Source organism: Filicampus tigris, chromosome 20 (assembly GCF_054856515.1).
Source record: "Filicampus tigris isolate MCC_2025a chromosome 20, RoL_Ftig_1.0, whole genome shotgun sequence".
Classification (NCBI taxonomy): Eukaryota; Metazoa; Chordata; class Actinopteri; order Syngnathiformes; family Syngnathidae; genus Filicampus; species Filicampus tigris.
In genome coordinates, this window is record NC_141236.1 from 11704232 (window position 1) to 11724517 (window position 20286).

The 20286-nt window shown below is 42.6% G+C and overlaps 1 protein-coding gene across 8 annotated transcripts in view; it reads right to left on the reverse strand.

Annotated features, from left to right (window-relative positions):
- Nucleotides 1-6005: 6005 nt before the first annotated feature.
- Nucleotides 6006-20286, reverse strand: part of LOC147128363 (triadin-like) — a 75658-nt gene continuing 61377 nt past the window's right edge. For 3 of the 8 annotated variants that reach the window (XM_086018664.1, XM_086018665.1, XM_086018662.1), the window contains 5 exons: nucleotides 10357-10558; nucleotides 8720-8761; nucleotides 7586-7636; nucleotides 6545-6715; nucleotides 6006-6189 (listed from right to left, as the gene is read on the reverse strand). In XM_086018664.1, coding sequence (XP_085874790.1) covers nucleotides 6167-6189; nucleotides 6545-6715; nucleotides 7586-7636; nucleotides 8720-8761; nucleotides 10357-10543 — 474 coding nt within the window. In that variant the 5' untranslated portion in view covers nucleotides 10544-10558 and the 3' untranslated portion in view covers nucleotides 6006-6166. Of the gene's footprint in view, nucleotides 6190-6544; nucleotides 6716-7585; nucleotides 7637-8719; nucleotides 8762-10356; nucleotides 10559-13276; nucleotides 13409-15517; nucleotides 15764-20286 lie in introns of all 8 variants that reach the window. The other 5 variants (XM_086018658.1, XM_086018657.1, XM_086018661.1 and 2 more) reach the window with 5 other exon arrangements.

The window sequence follows — 20286 nt, forward strand, 5'->3', positions numbered from 1 at the left end:
CGAAATTGGTTGGACATGTCTATCATAACAGGATGCTCAAAAACATGGACCAATTCCGTAATTTAAACAGGAAGTCGGCCATTTTGGTTGAAAGCAGCCATTTCCGGCCGAATTCCAGTAATGGTCCTTTTCGAAATGTATCCTCGGGAATTCTCCCAAATGAGCCAAAATTGGAACAAAAGTGTTCTGTGTTTTGTTTGAAGCCACCCTGAACTCAATCGAGGCCCCGAAAGAAATATTACCGCGCAAATATTTGTCAGTTCTTTGTTATCTCTTAGCCAAACACTCGGCGACTGTATGTACACTCGAGCCGGCATGTCAAGACCTGTGGTAATGTTTGCAAATGCTGTTGTTGCTTACGCCTCAACTCCACTCCACTCCGCTCGCTGCACATAATCCTCTTTACGCATCGTCATCATATCAGATAGGTATGATTGTACAAGTCTTTGGTAAACACCTCCACTCAATGTCAGTTTGCTTTGTGTAGTCCGAAACTGGCACAGGAACACAGGGAAATTCATCTGTGACTATGATCAAATCCATCACAGAAGTCAAGGTTGCATTTGAGTGCTTACGGCTGGAACCATCAAACCTGATAAATAACTGAACACATTGATTCATTCAGTCTAATTAGTATTTACTGTATTTGTTGAAATGCTATTCTTACCCATTACCTTCAAATTATGACCACAAGCACTTGGGGGAGCAGACGTTGACATTTTGATATTTGACACAATGGTGTGTGTGTGTGTTATTTGGTAAAGACATGACCGTGCATCGGACATGAATTGCAAGTGGTAAATTACCGATGAAGTGTGTCTATACACATACGCGCGCGCACACACACACACACGAGTCACAAAAGCCGCCCTGTGTTATTAAGCAACCATAAATCAGAAAGCTTGGGACAGGAATAAATATGGCCAGCGTAACTTTCCGGACGTAAACTCGACAGCTTTATTAGGGAACTAGATTGCATGAATTTGTCTGAATTAATGTGACACGTTCCTTTGGTGAAAAAAAAAACAAAAATAGTAAGCCCCTCTGTATACTCATGCAGGCAGTTGGCTCACTCTTTTCTCCTGGTGTTGTTGTTGCCTTTGCTGTAATCCCACTGTAGTAAAGTAGTCCTTAATTAGGCCACTTTATGAGTAAAGATTCAGTTTGTTTGAAGTGAAACCAGGAATGAGTGTTTCATCTATTCATGTGAGGAAAAATTTGAAGAGAATAACTATTTTCTGTTTTTAAAGGAACCGAACTGCTTTTTGGGGCGGCTTTGATGGTTTAACCGTCTTAAAAAAATGTCACACAAATACAAGTCGTTATCACGCTCCTCACAAAAATGCCTCACATATTCATTTAGGCGAGCTGTCTAGTATGTGGTTCATATTTACAAATCATATATTAGGAGATCAATTGTAAAGTTTGTCTGCTTGGAACCAAAATGGCAGAAAACCAAATGGCATAAAAACATTGTGTTTTCCAGCATGGGTTCTTGAGATTTTTTTGTGTGTCATGTCATGATTATCACATACAAAATTAACGGATAATTGAACAACTTTGTCGGACACTTAGTTGATAGCCAAAATAAGCCTAAAATGGCTGCTTGAAGCCAAAACGGCCAACTTTCATTGCATTCTTGGCCGTGGGTTCTTGAGGCGTTTTCGTACATCCTGTCATGATTAACGTGTCTACCAAATTGCGTGTCGATTGAACAAACAGGCAGACGGTATTTTTTTTTTTTTTTCACCGACTTTTTGCTGATGATAGCCAAACATGAGCCTGAAATGGCTGCTTGAAGCCAAAATGGCCGACTTCCTTTGCATCTTATTTCGTTCTTTCGATTTTTTTTTAATGTCTTTCCGTGAAAAACAAGTCCACCAAATTGTGGATCCAACATAGACAGGTGACATCCCAAAATACGCGAGCATGAGTAAAATGGCATTAACAAAGAAATCTTGCGCCCCTCATTTTTCTGTTCTTGCTTATGTAAAGCAGGGAGCGACTGCATGCTCGTGTGACTGGATGAGCTATTCCACCTTTGGAGAGGAGAGGAGAGAAGAGGAGAGGAGAGGAGAGGGGAGGAGAGGAGGAGGGGGAGGAGAGATAAGCAGTCTGCCGCAGGGAGGGAGGATGGGAAATAAGTGGCTCGTAACGAGAGAATGCAGATCAACCGCCGCCGTGCATACGAAACCGTGTCCTGCAGCTGCGGGCCTGAGTCGGACTTCGGGGATTCCATGCGGATAGACTTCCTCGAGTGTGTGGGCGGCTCCATTTTATTTAAGAAATATAGCGAAGTCAAAGCGAAATATAAGTGACAAAGTTAAGGGAAGATATGTGAACATTTGACTTAGGCACAGTTACAAAGTATTTATACTCAGTTACATTACAAGTCTTGCCACAAAAAGCAAAAATTGGAAAGTCATTGCCCCCCCACCACCAAAAGGCTTATAATTAGCCACAAGATGGCGGCAAAACACTACTTTTCTATTAGACAGGGCAGAAGCTCCTTCCTCACTTCAACATAGTTCCTTGGCACCATGCTACGGAATTGCGCTAAAGCACTACTTTTTATTCACATAAAACCTATTATGCTTGCAACGTGAAATTTGACTTTCATGCATCCATATATCATAAAGAATTTTTAAAAAGTGAATAACGCCATCAACGGGATAGAGCACAAGGATATGAATAAAAAGTACTTTTGGGCAGATTTTTGGCAGCATGTAAATGTCTTGCATTAGATTTAGTGCAGCGCAAATAATCTGCAATGCCTCAATGTGTGAAAGCCTCTAATCTCCAATGATGGAGCTAGCGAGCTATTTTGTGTGTGTGTGTGTGTGTGTGTGTGTTCATATGTTTGTGCATTTGTCTGCCTCGCATCCCAGCAGGAGCCGAGCCTCTTAAAGCCAAACACACAACATCACCAAGCAGCAGCCACATTTGCTGGGTGCGTGTGCACACGCCTGTGTGTGTTATTCTGTCTGATTCTTTCCTTCCTTTCATTCTCTTCCTTCCATCCTGCCATCCTTGTTTCCTTCCCTGATCTTTTCCTTCCATCAATTCTCCTTTAGCTTCCTTCTTTCCTTACATCAGTTCTTTACCTCTTTTATGCCTCGCTCACTTCTTTGATACAATCATTGTATTCTTCCATTCCGCTTTCCACCCTTTGATGCGTCCTTATTTCCTTTCCTTCCATCCATCCACTCTTCCTTGTCTCCTACCACCAGTCCTGCCTTCTCTCCTTCCTCTCATCCCGTACGACAATCGATGACGTCATCAGTGTCTGGATCCTTAAAGAGGCCGGTGAGATACAGTAACTCTCCTTGCCGGGATTGAGTCATGGTCTGCGGCGGTCGCGGCAAGTAGCAAATTAGCAAGTTTGCAAAATGTCAAACTGTGCCTCTAATGACGGAAACAGATGGCGGTACCTTTGAATAACCGGTGACCTTTCACTCGGCGAGCTCGGCCGCTGCCAATTAGCTTTCGCAGGCCGTCAAACAACAGCAGTTCAGAACCAACGATCTGCTAACCGGCATGCGAGACCTGCAAGTACACTGGCGCCTTGAGATACGAGTGACCTGACCTACAAATAGTTCAAGATATGAGCTGTTGTTGGGACAACGTTTTTTGCTTTGACTTGCATGCAAAAATTGGAGAATCATACAGGATGTTGTGAGTTTCAAACAACCATATGAACTAGATTAGTAGTTTGTTAGTTCAAGGCTAGCATGATAGGAAACGCCATAGAGGGGCTAATGAATAGCATCTACTTCGCTCAGGTAACGGCCAATCATAGCTCATCTGTTTTGAGAAGCTGAGCCATGATTGGTCAATCCTGATTGGTCATTGGTCATATTGTACTGCACTATTTTCCTGATCAAACACACATTACAATTTTCTTTGTTCATTTTGGGAGGATGGAACAGATGAATATCATTTCCATTCATTTCAATGGGGAATGCCGATTTCAGATATCGGCATCGCGGGGCATCACTGAACGCTGCTATCCCCTCGTGTGTGTGTGTGTGTGTGTGTGTTTGACTCCAAATGCGCCTCGCCCAAAGGCAGATTTGGCCAGGTTGTGTAAATAAATGAAAGTAACAAATTATGTTGAAAAGCTGGCCCCTCAGGCCAGAGAGAGCTCAGATCCATTATTCATGGCGTTTAGCTTTGCCAGTCCAAAGGAAAGGTGAGCATGTGTGTGTCAGCGTTTGTGCTCCATTATTTGGGGGCTTAACCTTCCTCGCGTAGGAGCGCATCAACTCCTGGAGGAGAAAAAAAAACAAAAAAAAAAACGGCATTTCAATTGTGATAGGAGTGATAACATCCATCAGTACCCCGAACAGTGTTGGACCTCCGCCAAGTTTTGAAAGCCCGGCAGGCAGAGTTCACTTTTCAATGGGTAATTGTCGGATGGATGGATGGATATACATACTGTCCATATTGACGTCATAACTAAGGTCGTTGATCATTCTTCGCAGAGGATAAATAATATGCCTGTGAGTATTGTTATATTTTCTGTCTGCATGTGTTGCTCCATATTTGTGTTAATTTTGAATTTCGGAGGTGAATGGTTCCGTTGTGATTCTGTGATATTAAGGCAACAGCGATATTACTGCTACCAGAATACACAATTACACATTTTAGATGACAAAACACTTTTAAGTCTTTTTTAATGCATTCCCTGCTTATTATATGAACCATTTTGTGGAAAAAAAAAAAAAAAAAATCAGCCCAACAATATAATGCATGCGCAACGGAAGCATTATTTTCTCATTATGAACATCACTGAGAAGAATAGAACCACTTGTTTTATTTGTAGAGATGACCTGACTGATGGATCAAATTAATTTACATTTAATAACAATATTAGTCTTAATAATTCATGATTCCCTAAAATGAAACATTAAGTCTTCATCATGGTAATTTTGGGACCATTTCTGGCAATACGGCATTGTCCCCTTAGTAATAAATGTGGCTGTGATGTAATTTCATTTCCATAATAACATTATGACACTGCAAACATATTCCCAACAGTGCACAAGATTCATTTTAATTAAACATGAGATCTTTTTTTAACCTCGCAACAATCCGGGGAATTATTTGAACACAGATTCCTCCTAATGATGTCATCCATTGAAACGAGCTGTTTAATTTTTATGGATTCACTATGCGCACCTCTAATGCCGCTCTCCCACGCAGTGACATCTCATGCAAAATGAGAGAGGGGTGGCATAAACGACATTTTAATGCGGTACACGACGGAAGCAATTACAGAAAATAACACATCCATATACCATACACAATATGACAACAACGAAATAGAAACATCATGGAAAATGTCATTAATCAAACAGGCGCCATTATAAAACCTTTAGTAATTGCGCATGTAATCTTTTAAGTTATATTTTAACACTGTCATACAAGTGTAAAAAGTCGCCCACCATTAATGGAAAATTAAAAACAACTAATTGTGTACTCACTCTTGACTTTGTTGACACAAGTGTAGCCTGGAAGGAAGAGGAGTTGACTTCCAGAATCAAGCTTTTGTAGGGGGAAAAAATGATATAAAAGTGTAAAAAAAAAAATTATGGACTTAGACAACTGAGTTGTAGCATGTAAGGAAGTGGAGACAACATCATGCTTTTTAACTTTTTTAGTGTAAAAACAGCTGAGCCACAATAATGGACATTGGCTTGGGTGGCAATTAATCACAGTGCAAATCTTTTTTTTTTTACAGCCTTGGAATAAATCAACCCCCCCTCAAAATTCTACACTATACATAATAATGACAAAATGAAATTGGACAATTAAAATAATGTAAAAACAGCAACTTGTGTACTCACCCTTAACTGAGTGAATGAATGTGAGATCACGGCATACATTCCATTGTTCATCTTTTGTCATTCATCATCGCTGCCGTAAATGACTGAGCAGCGAGGACGGGGACGTGCACATTTTTTGGATAGTCAAATAGTAACCAAACCAAGCAACGCCAAGGGTTTTAGATTCTGCATTTTTATTCAGTAAAGTCTTTCTAACAAAAAAAAAGGACAAAGAAACATTGCTACGATTTGTGCTGTACATTCTCTTTCCTTCTCTCTGTGTCATCCTTCAAAGGTGTTTCTTGACCTCTCGTTTTGAGGTTCCGCTTTTCCCTCCTTCAGAACTCCTCTGAGTGCAAAGCTGAAGGGCAGAAAATAAAGAGCCGCTCAATCCTGACCTCCAATCAATGACGGGATGTTAGTGGATGTAAAATGGTGCTCATGCAAAGTGCTTCATGCTGTGCTTTTCAAATGATCGTCTACATGGGTAGAAAGGAAGCTAGCTAGCTTGCTAGCTCGCAAGATCATTGGATGGATAGCAAGATTGTTAACAACATAGCAGGCTTGATACAGTAGATGGGTTCGTGTTCAATTCGCAGGCATCAAAGTGATAATGTATTGATGTGATTTGAAAGGTAAACATTTTCAAAATATGACACAATCCCGCTATGTCTTAAATGGCCGATGTTAGCGCGATGGGTGACGTTCGCTCTTACGTGTGAAGGTTTCGGTTAGCTGGTGAATACCTTCCGCCTCCTCTTCCTCGTCGGGCGCCACCAGGCTGGCGGCAAACGTCCACATCATCTCCATCCAGTCGGTGCTCTCCTGTGGCGGCGGTGCGGGCGTTGCCCCCGCAGACGGGCTCGACCTGATTGGGCGGACTCCTCCTGGATCCGCGGAGGAAAAGAAAAGTATTCCAAAAAGTCAAACTTCCATATTTCCTCAAATAGTGGCTTTTTCCTCGACTAGTCACTGGGTGCGTCGTTCACCAGAAAAATAAACACCTCTCCCAAATAGATAGCTCCAGCTCTGACTCCAGCTATGAAATAAAATTGCAGCCAAGTACTGAAAGAAGTAATGTACTTTTCAAATACTGGCCACCCCCAATGACTCAAAAAATAAACAACGTCCATCAAGTGAAATACAGTTAAGCTAATTATTGAGAAAAATAAAGTGACTGTACTTTCCTCAAATAGTTGCCCTCACCACGTGTCGTTCACCTAAAAAAAAGCCTCCCTTTTTACTCTGAGGAAAAAAAAATGTAGCAACTGTTCTTACATACCTTCATAGGCACAGACTATTGTTCACCCAAAAAGTAAAATGCCTTCTTAATGATATTTTCCTCAAATAGTGGCAGTCACCAGGGACATCATTCACTTACGAAAATAAACGCCTCCCTTTTTCCTATTAGGTAAAAAAGAGCCAGCAACTGTACTTACCTCTGTTCATTTACATGCAGTAGACTGTTGTTCACAAAAAAGTAGTCACGTAACATGACTGTAGTTTCTATAAAGGCGATCACAGGATCCGTCATTCACATCAAGGAAAATAAATACCTCAAACAGGTAACAACTGTACTTTTCATGGACTTTTGTTCCCACACACAAGTAAAAAGACTTTCCTCAAAAAGTGGCCTTCACAGGATGCGATGTTCATTTAAGAAAAATAAACACCTCACTCAAATAGATGCCTCCTTTTCTCCCATCAGGAAAAAAAATGGCAAATTGAAGACATAAGGATTGTGTTGGTACACTTGCCTCTGTTGGCCTTCAAACCTCGCCTGGCGATGGCGGGAGGAGGCGGGAGACCTGAGGGCGGGAGAAACAAACAGAAATTATGAAAAGGAAGAAAAAGGAGGCTTGACGCCACGTATTCAACACAGATGAACAAAGAGAGGGAAAAGCAATCACTGAAGGCATAAAGCCGCCTTTAATTCACCGCACACTTCAAAAACCTTTTGCTGCGTGTCATGCACAAATGGGATTTTAAAGCAGTGCATTGTGAGAAGCCACGCAATGCATGCTGAGAGCGTGGGACACAGTCAGAGGATGCTATTCAAGAACTTGAAACATTGTAAGAAAGAACAAATTAAACAAATTAACCTCAGAGGTCAAAGTATATAAAATTGCACTTGAAAGCACCACCGATGAACGAAGGCAAAGAGGAAGCGAGCGTGAAACGACAACAAATTCTTTTGTCTGCCAGTCAGAAAAATGTCAGTGCATTAATCAGCTGTTTACAGGCGGCCATTATGGCGCCCTCCGCTCTTGACGGACAGCGGCGGCGTCTTCCACCTGGGACGGTGGAATGTGTTGGTGGGATTTATTATTCAGATTCATGCTAGCCGCAAATGTGCAAATTCACGCCTCGCCTCGGGGGAGATGAATGGCAAAACGGCGGCGTCGATGACGCCGTCGTGGGTTAGCTAACAACCGCTAACACCCTGAGACAAGTTGACTCATCACCATGCATTGCCTTCACACTGACATGTAAAAGTCATTCTAAAAAAAAGAATGTTTACTATAGTCTGCTGGTGATTAGAGCTCCTCGTTGTCTGCCATAAGTGCATACATGTCACGTAGCGAAAGGTGGAAGAGCAAAGAGAGTAGGGGAAAAAAAAATACCCAAAAAGGTCTGACTTGAGCGTGTGGACCGATGCTTCAAGCTGACGCTTAGAGTGCCTCGTTATCAGACGTGATAAGAAAGGCGGAAGCGGCAGGAGGGTAAAAGACTTTTTTTTTCCACCATAAAGTTAAAATACCCCCCCAAAAATAAAATACATCACCCCCTCATAGCGGTTTCATTGATCAACAAAAAAATCGGGTGGACTTGTCATTTGTTCTCGATCAACATGCGAGCAAGCAAAGCAGTCAAAGTGTAAATGTTTTTACCAGGAGATAAACACACGGGGTCGTCACAGTATGACGTGTACTCTTTGGGGGTGGATGGCAGGTGATGGACAGCGTGAGGATGCGTGGTGGAGGCGTGAAAGGAGGGTCGGGGGGGGGGGGGGGGTCAAGGAAGAGGAGGAGAGGAGTGAAGAGCGGGAAACATATGGAGGAGTCACAGTGGGAGAGACAAAAGAGCAACTGATGGAAAAAGGACATCGGTCAGCCGAGTCCATTCATGCGTGCGCTCCAGAATGCCGCTTTGATGACAAATTCAAATCCACAGATTTTTTGGGTGGATGTGCGGCGTGGTTCAGAGGTTGGTCGACCTTTGACCTCTGCATGTCAATTCCGTTTTGAGCGTTACAATAGATGCTAATGCTTTATTGCTATGGCTACGAAATAGAATTGCTTAAAAACAAGATCCATATTGAATAAAATAATATACTGAGGTTTTTTTTCTTCCAAATGTATTATTATTAGTTTTTAGATGTCTTAAATGGGTGTTTTTAACATAGGATTTAACCCTAAAAATATTATTTGTGTCAATGTAAGAAAAGAGGTTTCGCCATACAGTGAAAAATTGCCACACTAATGTTAGAAAAAATATTATCTTTTGCACTTACAAAATGTAGTCTCTGTAAACCTGATCTCTGATAACCTCATGTAATCTTTTGTTTTTGTGCGGGGATCAGGAAATAGACCTTGTTCCTCTAGCTCACTGATTTTGTGTTATCACCTGCCTGTGTGTACATATTTTAAAAATGTTCACTGATTTTCATATTCCCAGCTAAGCATTCAGACTCGTACATATGAATATTTTCATAAGCAGCATGTCATGTCTGATTACAATATTGCATGACGTCTTGTTGATATTATTTGTTTGGAGCCATCTGGTTGTTCAAATTTGATGAATGGAGCGTGGCGGCGGCGGCGTATGTTTCATTATCACTGACGACATCATTGAATGGTTCGGAGGAGGAGCTCCTTGACTGCATTAAGTCAAGTGCATCATCTTTGTGATCACGGCCAAAAAAAACACCGCGCTCTAGTCCACCTCAACTGTCAGCATAAAAAAAATGATCCTTCGAGACACTTAAGTCACAGGATACACGTCCAAACATCTAGAGTAAAAATATATATATATTATTATATTAAATATAAGATGGACGGTTTTATTGGAAACAAATGGAAGCGAGCGGCCTTTCCATCAGTTGTCATTCAGCGACTGGATGTTAGCGTCCAACATGGGGTCATGTGACCATGTCACAGCATGAAATTAACTCTGCTTCTGAAACACTCATCTCGGCACTTGCATTTAGTTTTATAACCACAAATTTGACAGGTAATTATCACACATATACAGTTCGCAGAACTGCACTTTTATCGGAACTTCTTTTTACGTCGACTCCCCAAATGGACCACGTGATGATGATGATGATGTCCAATTTTGAAGTATGCTTCAAAAATGTCAAATAGGAAGCTGACAATGAAAATGTTCTTATTAAATATGAGCACTGGTGTGACATTTTAACAAATCAATGAAGGGAGACTGTCACAATCATATTACGAACAAATTTGGATGGGATTGTTAGGGTTCGAGAATGAGAATGCGATGAGGTGATGGAGGATTTCGCTACCTGCCAGCGTCTTGTAGTCCAGCAGGTCGAAGAGAACGACGGCGACGGCCGTCCAGGTGATGACCAGCGCCACCACCAGCAGCCACGCCATGGGCGAGCTGAAGGTCAGGATCACGTCGTCCAAAATTGTCTTCCGATTGGCTCGCCGTGGAGGGACCGCCTCCCCGCTGCTGGTCTGGCTGCTCATTGGCGGAGAAGGCAGCTGAGTTCAGAGACAAAGAGAGGATGTCTTTGAGCAACAGTGGTGCCTGACGCACTTGTATTAGTTGTCAAACGCTTCTTTTGTGTCTTCTACATGACTGTATTATACTGCCTCCGTTGGCCAAGTCACACACACACACCAGGAGGAGCCGCAATGATGCAAATCCTATGTATGTTTTTATAAAGTACATTATACAGAGTGTTATTTTTCTGAGTAAAACACATTTCAACATTTTTGGTTGTTTTTTTTGTGGGGAGGCTGGAACGGATTAAGGACATTTCCATTCATTTTAATGGGAATGATGATTTGAGTTTTGTAAACAATTCATCAAATTCAAATCGAGATTGTAACGTGGTGGAATGCAATTTTCAGATAGCAAAGGCTGCAATTTGGGGGGAAAATAAAAAAAAACTGCTTCATTTTGGTTGGTAGGATTTTTTTTATACATATTGTGTATATATATATATATATATAAATGTCTATATAAGTTGAGCGCAGACCACATGTTAACAAGTGTTTTATCTTTTTTTTCTTCTATACAATAAATTATAAACGTAGATGGTAATGAATATATCCATGGCAGACCTTGCCCTCCGCTGGTCTACGCTTCCCTCGTGCATGCTCAACTTGACTTTGATGCTGTAGGCGGGCGTGTTTGTCGCAAGGCCGCGTGTCACGCCATGAATGCTTTGTGTCGGCGTTAGCTTTAGCGTTGGCCTTGATTAAACCAGGCGGCAGCTGTTTACTCGCCAGGGCTCCGGCGAATCATCGGAGCGTGATCCTTTGTGCGCGGACGGCAAAAAGAAAATCGAGAGCAGCACAAGGCGGAAAAAGATGAGCTGCCATGGAAGCGCAGGACACGCTGACCCAGATCACCCGTTCTGATAGGGAAATTGAATTCTGTGTTTGCTTATGTTTGTTTTTTGTTTTTTTTTTCCCCCCCGCTTCTGTTTCACTGCCGTGTTTGGGTTCTTGTCTTAATGCTCATTTCGCAAACGCTTACTATGGCTCTATGATAATGATCACCCACTTGGGGTCTCTATTTTAAGAATCCACAAAACCAATGCCAAAAAACAAACATGAAAATATTTTTAAAATGTTGAAAAACAACAACAAATGAGCAAATATGCAAATCTGATGGTGCTGAACTGCAAGTATGCTGCGGCTGACAGTAGTTGAGTAAATGTCTTCTTCATTGATCTGCATGACTGCCTTATACTGCCCCCATTGGCCAAGTTGTGCACACACAGACATAAGGAGTTGCAATGAATTAATGATGCGCAAACTGTTTAATTCTTTCCATTCTATTCAATTATATTATAACCATATATTTTTATAAAGAACAGTTCAGTATTATAAAATGTGACGTTCCTTATTAAAAACATTTTCCTTTTTTTTAATTCATCATTTTTAGAAGCTACAGTGACCACAAAAACAAAACCCTTCTTTTATTATTATTGTTTTATGTCATGTTTTTGAGACTGTGGACCCTTGAGAATCCAATTTTGACCCTATTCATGTTTCACACATACTGTGGATTGACAAACGCGTACCATGACACAATACCACGTGTACTTAGGTCTAAGGTTGAGGATTGGGAAAAAAAACGTCTATTTATCCATCAAGTTGACCTTTTATGTTGCTGCATTAATAACAAACCTGCACATCAATTTAACATGTTTGCACAGCGGTGAAGCCTGCGCGCGTATGTGTGTGTTTACTATAAAAGCTGCACATTGATTTAACGGCACTGCGACAGGCCAACGTTATCGACCCACCGCAGGTGAGAGAGTCACGACGTCACGACGGATTCGGGGGAAAAAGGCCATCCACCGTTTTAAAATTGGTGCAATGCAACAGCTTCACTGTACAGTACAGCCAACCCGAATATACATTATTTGTGGTTTGGCCTTCACAAATCTACAGATTTGTGAGTGTGTGTGTGTGTGTGTGTGGGTGGGGGGGGGTCGTCATGTTGTTGGGTTTAATTTATTGATGGCGTTTTTTCATCAGTGTTTGAGTTGTTCTGTTTTGTTGGCTGTCCTTTAACACACCTCATGCAATGCCAAGTGAAACTGAAAGTATCCTTTCTGCTTGTCTTAATGCTGCTACAAATGCCACTGTTATAATTTGTCACAGAGCTGGAGTTTAATGTTGTTGCTATGGTGCACATATTTGATTGTTCATGTGTGATGTTTGCACTAGCATGTTATACGGGCTAGCATACTAGCTAGCTAGCTCATTTGAAGGTGGTCTGCTCAAGGTCTGCCTGCACTCCCTCAATGCTCATGTTTTTTAGGTCGTCATCATGAACTTAGTCACCGGGAAGTCAAATATGCTACCAAAATTGAGTACATTGTGTCAAATATGTAAAATTAGAAATAAAGAGATTGTGTCCAGTTTAATAGAAAGGCAATGACAACAGCACTCCTCCTAAAAAAATTAAAGTAGCCCTGGCAAGAGCTCCGGTATGTACTTTTCTTTAATATTGACAAAAAACAACAAAAAAAAAACACACACAGCTAATTGAATTTCCTGGAACATCATTCAGGTGCAGTTTTCCACCTTATAAATTTCAGGGCCACCTCCGACTTCTATCAGCTAAATTCTAACGACTCTTTTAAAGACACTGCAAATGAGTTCTTGCGCAGGGGCAATAATGTTTGGAACATCAGCAGCATATCGTTACTGCCAAAAGTTTTTTTTCTTTAACAGTACCTTAGACTTGGAGCTTGTTTGACGTTCTGTGATAACCATCAGTCAGTTGAAAGGATTGGCCGGCGCAATGTTACCATAGAAACCAGCATGTAAGTCATTCATTAAATCCGGAAAGAAACGATACCCCAGCAGCTAAAAAAAAAATAAATAAAGAAAAATAGTTTCAAGCTGGGTTGCAGCCGTTTCTAAAAATAGAACACAGCCTTTGTCCCCCCTTTGATTCTTCTGGATAGTTTGAAAAGTGTCGGCCCAACTTTTAACTCTGCGTCCGCAAAAACCTCCAGTCCGAGGTGGTTAGCTTCACTTTGTTGCAGGACACAGAGCGAGACAAGACGAGGGGTCACCCTTTCAGTCACCCTCCCCCCACCCTCTCTGAGGTCCAAAATAGAGATAAGAGGGTAGAGGCAGAAGGGGGAGCAAGGCAAACCAAAAAGTGGGCAAAGATGAAACCATGCAAAGGACAAAGATTAAAGCAGTGATGAGAAAGAGACTCCTTATTAATCATCTTACAACTAGAGTAGCAAAGACTTCCGCCAAGGTCGAACTGTTAACAAAATGGCAAGAGTGCTTTATCTACGTTGTTTGATTGTCAAGTGGTAAAAAACATCAATGTCTTGGAACAAAAAGGAAGAGCAATTATTTGTGTTTTGAATGTGTCCGTAAGCTAACGGGAGACTTCGTAGTAAACACAAGTGAGAGAGTTAAAGGGGAACTAAAGACAACATGCCAAAAATTCCTGTTATATTCTACATGTGCGTATCTTCTTTACCTGATGCTGTTTACTTAAATGTACGATTCATTCTAACAAAAAAAAAAAAAGAAAAAGTTTAAAACACCGCATCTACTCGCCGGGCATCATTAGGTGTGCGAAGAGGTGAGAATGTGGCATCTCTTAGCCCTTGATGCCGTTTTTATTTACTGACAAAACCAGACAGAGTTGGTAAATACCCAGCAACGAAAAGCTACACGTCAGCCGCGCTGACTCATCAGTCAGCGGCATTAGCAGCTGGTGGCTAACAGCTCGCTGCCTTGGCCATTCAATGCAAAGTCAAAGTGAAGTGTAAATGAGCTTTGTGCTGCGCTATGTTTTGGAGGGCTACTTTCCAACATTGACTCTGAGTGTACACACAGCGCGTGGGAGAACCAGAGTGGTAACCTGACCTCCAGTTTTGCCCTGAGAGCCTGCACCACATGGGCTATAATTAGAGGCTGAGGCAGCTGCCGGGTTTAGCGCTGGACTGGACTTGGAATGTAGGGCGCAGAGAAAGGGGTCGGGGGCACCTAATGTATCAGACTGTCCAATCTTTGCAATTTATCTGTATGGACATATCTACAATATACAAGCCAAGGTGTGTCAGAAAGGTTCCAGCGCTTGCGTCACAAAAGATAGGAAGTATTTCCAATCCATACGACTTCAAAGTAATCACCCAGGGGTCAACACATTTTCCTAACCTTCTCTGTCACGCTTTTATTCACTCCTGGAAGCATTCTTCCGGGATCCCCCACAGCTCAGTCGTCACGGCATCTTGATGTCGTCCACAACTTCAAAACACTTCCCTTTGAGCTTCAGAAAGAGGGATTTTTTTTTTTTTTACACGGAGCCAGGTCGGGTTTACATTATATAGTGTTGCAGCATGGCAACTTTCTTCCCGGCCAGGAACTGTCAGATGCTCAGTGCTTTGTTAGTTGTCGAGCCACAACCTTCGCCTCTTCTCGCGCACCGAACAAAGCAAACGCCGCAGGATTTTTTTGAAGATGTGCCGGTTGATCATCTGGCCCACAGTGAAGGGAAAAATGTGAACTTTGGGTTTGAAATATACTGTACCTTTAGTGACACCAATCCTGGAACTTTTCTGACACATCTATCTATCTATTACAGTTGTATAACATAGGCCATTCCAATTTGTACAGCAGCCATCGATTGTGGGGGTCCCTCGTGGAAAATGATGAAATCGATTTAATTTTACAGCTTTATTTCTCGTTCGTGTCTGCTGGCAAAGTGAAAGCTGTATATCTCTAGTATAACTTAACACGGAAAAGCATCAAACATATTCAACGTCGCCCTCAAACCAAAGCAGACCACTGAGAACCCAAGTCAGCCTCTGCTCCAGGTGAGCGCTGACATTCAAGAAGTGCAACAATGACATTTTAGTGGGTTTGAAATTTGGCCACATTGTGCACTTTGCCACCATTCCTCAGGCTAACATTTATTAATTCCGTCCCTCTCAAAAGAAAACCTACCAAAGAATTTGTTGTTATTATGCTACTGCCTTGTCACTGGGGTGGTGGTGCCCTGAAAAATGTTGCTTTACACACTTTGGGAACATATCATACAAGTCCAACAATCAGACTGTTCCCGGAGGGACAGCAGAAGTGCTCCTGTATTCCTGATTGTCCTTGCCAGTCGGTTTCAACGCTGGCAGCCAATGCATCCGCAAGAACGTCAGCTGGAAGGCAGCTTTTAACTCCTAACACTCTATCACTTCCCTAAAAGATTTAGAAAGACAAAAAAAAAAAAAAAAAAAAAATCTTCAGACAGTTGCCAGTGCAACACGTTTGCCTCAATCAAATTGCTCCTGTTTTTGCTTCACTGTGGCGCGTTTTGATTATTGCCGTTGTTACGTCGCCGCCGAAGGTGCACAATCGTTGCGCGGAATGCGCGCTCAGGGGAAATGTCTCCCGATGAAAGTGAGCTGATGAAACGAACGGCAATCAGCACACCTCCTGCCGACCGTCGGCGTGTTTGACAAAAAGCAGCATGAGCGGAAGCTTAGATCAGTGATTCTCTGATATTTTTTACGCCACCTCAAAACATTCTTGGCACTCCAGGTACCACCGTTAAGACCATTTTTAAAACCCGTAGGGCTAACATGATTGTAAATCTCGTAGTGTGTTTGTTTCCTCCGCGGACGAGGCGAGGAATGTTCTCTGGGAGGATCAGCACCTCGGACAGCGGCAAAAGGTCACGGCCAACACCAAGCATGCGAGGAAGGCCAAAGTGGAGACGCATTTAAACTGTTAAAACGCTTTGTTGTTGGTGCCGCCGCGACGTCGCAATTTGTTTGGATTTTTACAGAGTATCGACTAACTGTGATGCCCCTCACAAGTGGGAAAGGGGAGCCAGTCAGACGCTTATTCAACAGCAAAACATGGAAGTTCACATCACTGACTTCAAAGACAACCTTAGCAAAGTTGAGTAAGTCATCCAAAAGGCAGATTGTATGCGTGATTGCAAGCGTGTGTGTTTGTGTGCGCATGTGTGTAGGCTGTTAACCATCAGAGGACAAGCAGGGCACAGGGGGATGTGATCAGAAAGGAAACCAGGTGTAAACACACACACACACACACACACACACACACACACACACACAATCTAAAGATCTTTTTGACATGTCCTCCCTTCTCCAACATACATTTACGCAACCTCCTTCACCCCTCTGTGTTGGGGTTAACCTATTTCAAGTTTTTTTTAAATTTTATTTTTTTTAAATCTTTTCCACACTTGCCAACATTTTTTATGTCCAACCACAATGCCACGTCCACAATGCCATTAATGACTAATAACACGGCCACGCCCCGGCCTCCCAGGAGTCATTATTGTCTTAATTACTATGTAAATGTGCTGGCCAAAAACTATACTACACACACACACACACACACACACAAGCGCACACACGCAGGCGTGCTATTTGCAGGCAGAGCACACCGACCAGGATTAATATGTCGCTGTTTCCGATTATTATTTCAAAACGTGGCGTTGATGTATTAATTATCGTGAAATCATCTTAATCCAATGCGCTCGCAGCCTTTGACGTCAGTCTTCAAAAAGTGTCGCCCGAGTATCAATGTGACCTGACTGTCCTTTTTCTTTTTGCCACTGGCAAGAAAAAAATAAATAACAGTCGGGGTCTATTTTCACCAAATGCCTTTCTTGAAGAGAGTCCAGTGAGCAAGAAATTGAGGGTTCCGGGGGGGGGGGGGGGGGGGGGTTGCAGGCCTCTAATCCTTATTTTGTTGGAAGGTTGGCAATGTGTTGGAAGCCAGAAAGTGACGGCGCTGCGCTGCCCAGTTGCCAAAGCATGCTGGGTGTTGATGCAAGCTCACAGGCCTGAAAGCGCCGCACACACACTCACTCTCACACACACACATAAACGAAGAGCCTTGGCAGAGGCGGGCCGGGCAGATGGAAGGACAGCCGAGAAGATAGCATGCAAGTGGAAATTAACCTGACGAGCTGATCGGCCTTAACGATGCCCCGCCACGCTTTTGTCCGTTCGTTCACTCAAGTCGATTTTGGTGAGCACCTTTGCACCTGCAGCCAACAAGGAGGTTGACATTTTAATGCCAAGAGTAATGATCTGTAATTAGTAGAATAGGGGACATATTGTTGGCTTTGTTTTTTGCCAATTTACTGAAGAGGGCTTTTTCCCAAATGCATTTATATACACTCCCGGGTACGGGTTTTAAACGTTGTCGATATAAGTGTCCGTATACTTCCGATGAATTCATTCACTGTTTTGAACGCAGGGTGGGCGTCAAGTACCGGCATTTTATTTTCTTAGAACCCAAACATATTTTTTTTCAAGAATATGTTCCCAGCAGGTATTCTGATTAATTTTGCGTTTGTGGAATGCAAGTTAAGCAGCAAAATGCACTCGTTTTGAGCCATCTCTGAGGGCGGCCATTTTGTGGACTGAAAATGACATCACAACTGCTCACAATGACCAATCACAGCTCAGATTCAGAAAACAGGTCAGCTGTGATTGGTCGTTGTGAGCAGTTGTGATGTCATTTTCAGTCGACAAAAGTTGGCTCAAAATGAGTGCATTTTGCTGCTTAACTTGCATTCCACAAACACAAAATTGATCAGAATACCTGCTGGGAACATATTCTTGAAAAAAAAAATGTTTGGGTTGACTTCCGCTTTACCAATTTGCGGCAAAATCAGAAAATCAGACCGTGGCAGATGTGAGTCAGGCAAAGCAAAGTGTTTCATGTACCGCCTGATTGACTGACTCACTGACAGGCCGGTCGGATGTTGCTCGGCTAGATGGAAACTGAAATACATCTCTACTTTAGGCCAGTTCCACTTGCAGCTTGCGTTTATTTTATTTCCACTTTAAGGTTTCAGCCTTGGTCGTGCAGAAGCCCACCTCAAAGTCTGACTGACTTAATAGGAGATTTGTTTGGAGGCTGCAGGATGACTCATGCGCGCCATTCTGCTAAGTGAATGTATTACTCACTGACCGAGCGTAGGAATCACTCACTCATGACTAAGCCCAAGTGCAACAGACGATGATAAGCGCTTTTAAATGCACCATGTGAGGAGGTGATGCTTCAGCTTGGGCCCGCCCGCCCATTACAATGAGCGACGTGCGGGCCAGACGCCTCGTGCATTTTCAGGCGATCGATATGCTCCCCTTCTACTTCCCATTTCTCCACAGCCGCCTTCGCGCCTCTTTTCTCCTCGTCCTTTGGCTCCTCGGTGCCACCGCGCCGCACCCATCTGCTGTGTAATTGTTTTCCCCGTCACCTTTCCTCCTCAAACAGATGCCGGACTGATTATTTGCTCCCCTCGCTGAAACCTCACTCAATCCATCTCCCGCTTAAATGTCTTTCTCCTCCACAGTTTGACCGCTGCGCTCTTCCCACCGCATTTGTTTTGTTGCGGGAAGGACTCCCGTCGTTTAAATTGTACCATTTCACTCTACGCTCTGAAAAGAGTTGGGTTAAAAATAACACCATTTTGGGTCAAAAATGGACCGATCAAATAATTGGGTCCATTTGACCCATGTTCTTGCGTTGTTTTGTACAAAACTACAAATTCGGGGGTGGTTTTGGCAAAAACAACCCAGGAAGTTGGGTCAAATTGACCCAAGTAGTGGCTTGATCCATTTTTGACCCATAATTGTGTTATTTTTAACCCAACTCTTTTTAGAGTGTAGAATGGCCATTTTCAATTTACAACTCAACCTTTATTGCGCCATATGGTTTATATTGGAAGTCTCACGGCACGACATCAAACCAAAATTTCATGAAAACGTATCGATACTAAAACTAAAATAACAATTATCTGATTTCAATCTATTCGCCGTTCTACTTACTGAGTGTAACATCTGGGCCTGTTGACATGAACACGAAGCTATTTTTTTTTTTGTCTGACACTATATGTCGCTGGCATAGATAGCTGAACAAACTATTTGTATTAAATATAAACTTGACTTCCAACCTTTTCTCTCCCTAAAAAAAAAAATAAATGACGTGACAAGCCAAGATTCACACCTAACCTGGATCATCGACTCAAAAGCTGTGCTTATCTCCAATCCAGGGTGACGCAACACCGCCATCCACAGGGATCTGGTAGTCATTACAGTGGCTTACAAAGCTGAATTTCACAAGCCAAGCTGAGCACGGTTGGATTTCAGTCGACGAATATGAACGCCCGCAACAGTGAATGACTTAATACGGTCTCGGTATTGCAATGAATGCGAGATCACTGTATGTTCGGAATGGGAAACCATTTTAAGTCCATGGTAACAGTTGGATGGCAGTTATAAACAGAAATCTTTAGACAAAAGCTGTGCTCTTGGGTTCTGCGTGGAAAAAAACATCCACGGTGGGGACAGACAAAGGACAATAAACCAAATATATCCCAGCGGGGTACCCACAAAATAACAACATCTGAGTCCCGCTCGGCCGACTACAATGTCAGTGACGTCGATAATCAGTTTAGCAAGGCGCATAAGAATGTGGGTCTTTGAGGAAGAGCCGTGTCATTTCTTAATCCAACCGCACAAAACAAGACGGCCACTGAATTTGTCCCATGCCAAGCTCCCCTTCAGTCTTTTGGACTCCATCTTGGCTGGCGTTCCTAATGAGATTCCCAGCATGCTTCCAATAACGGGAATTGTCACTTAAGGCTTGATGCACGGTCTCCTTCGGTTTGTGGAGCCCGAGGCGGAGGCTGGCAATGAAAGCGCCATCTCATTTGGCCTTTTACAAGTCAATGT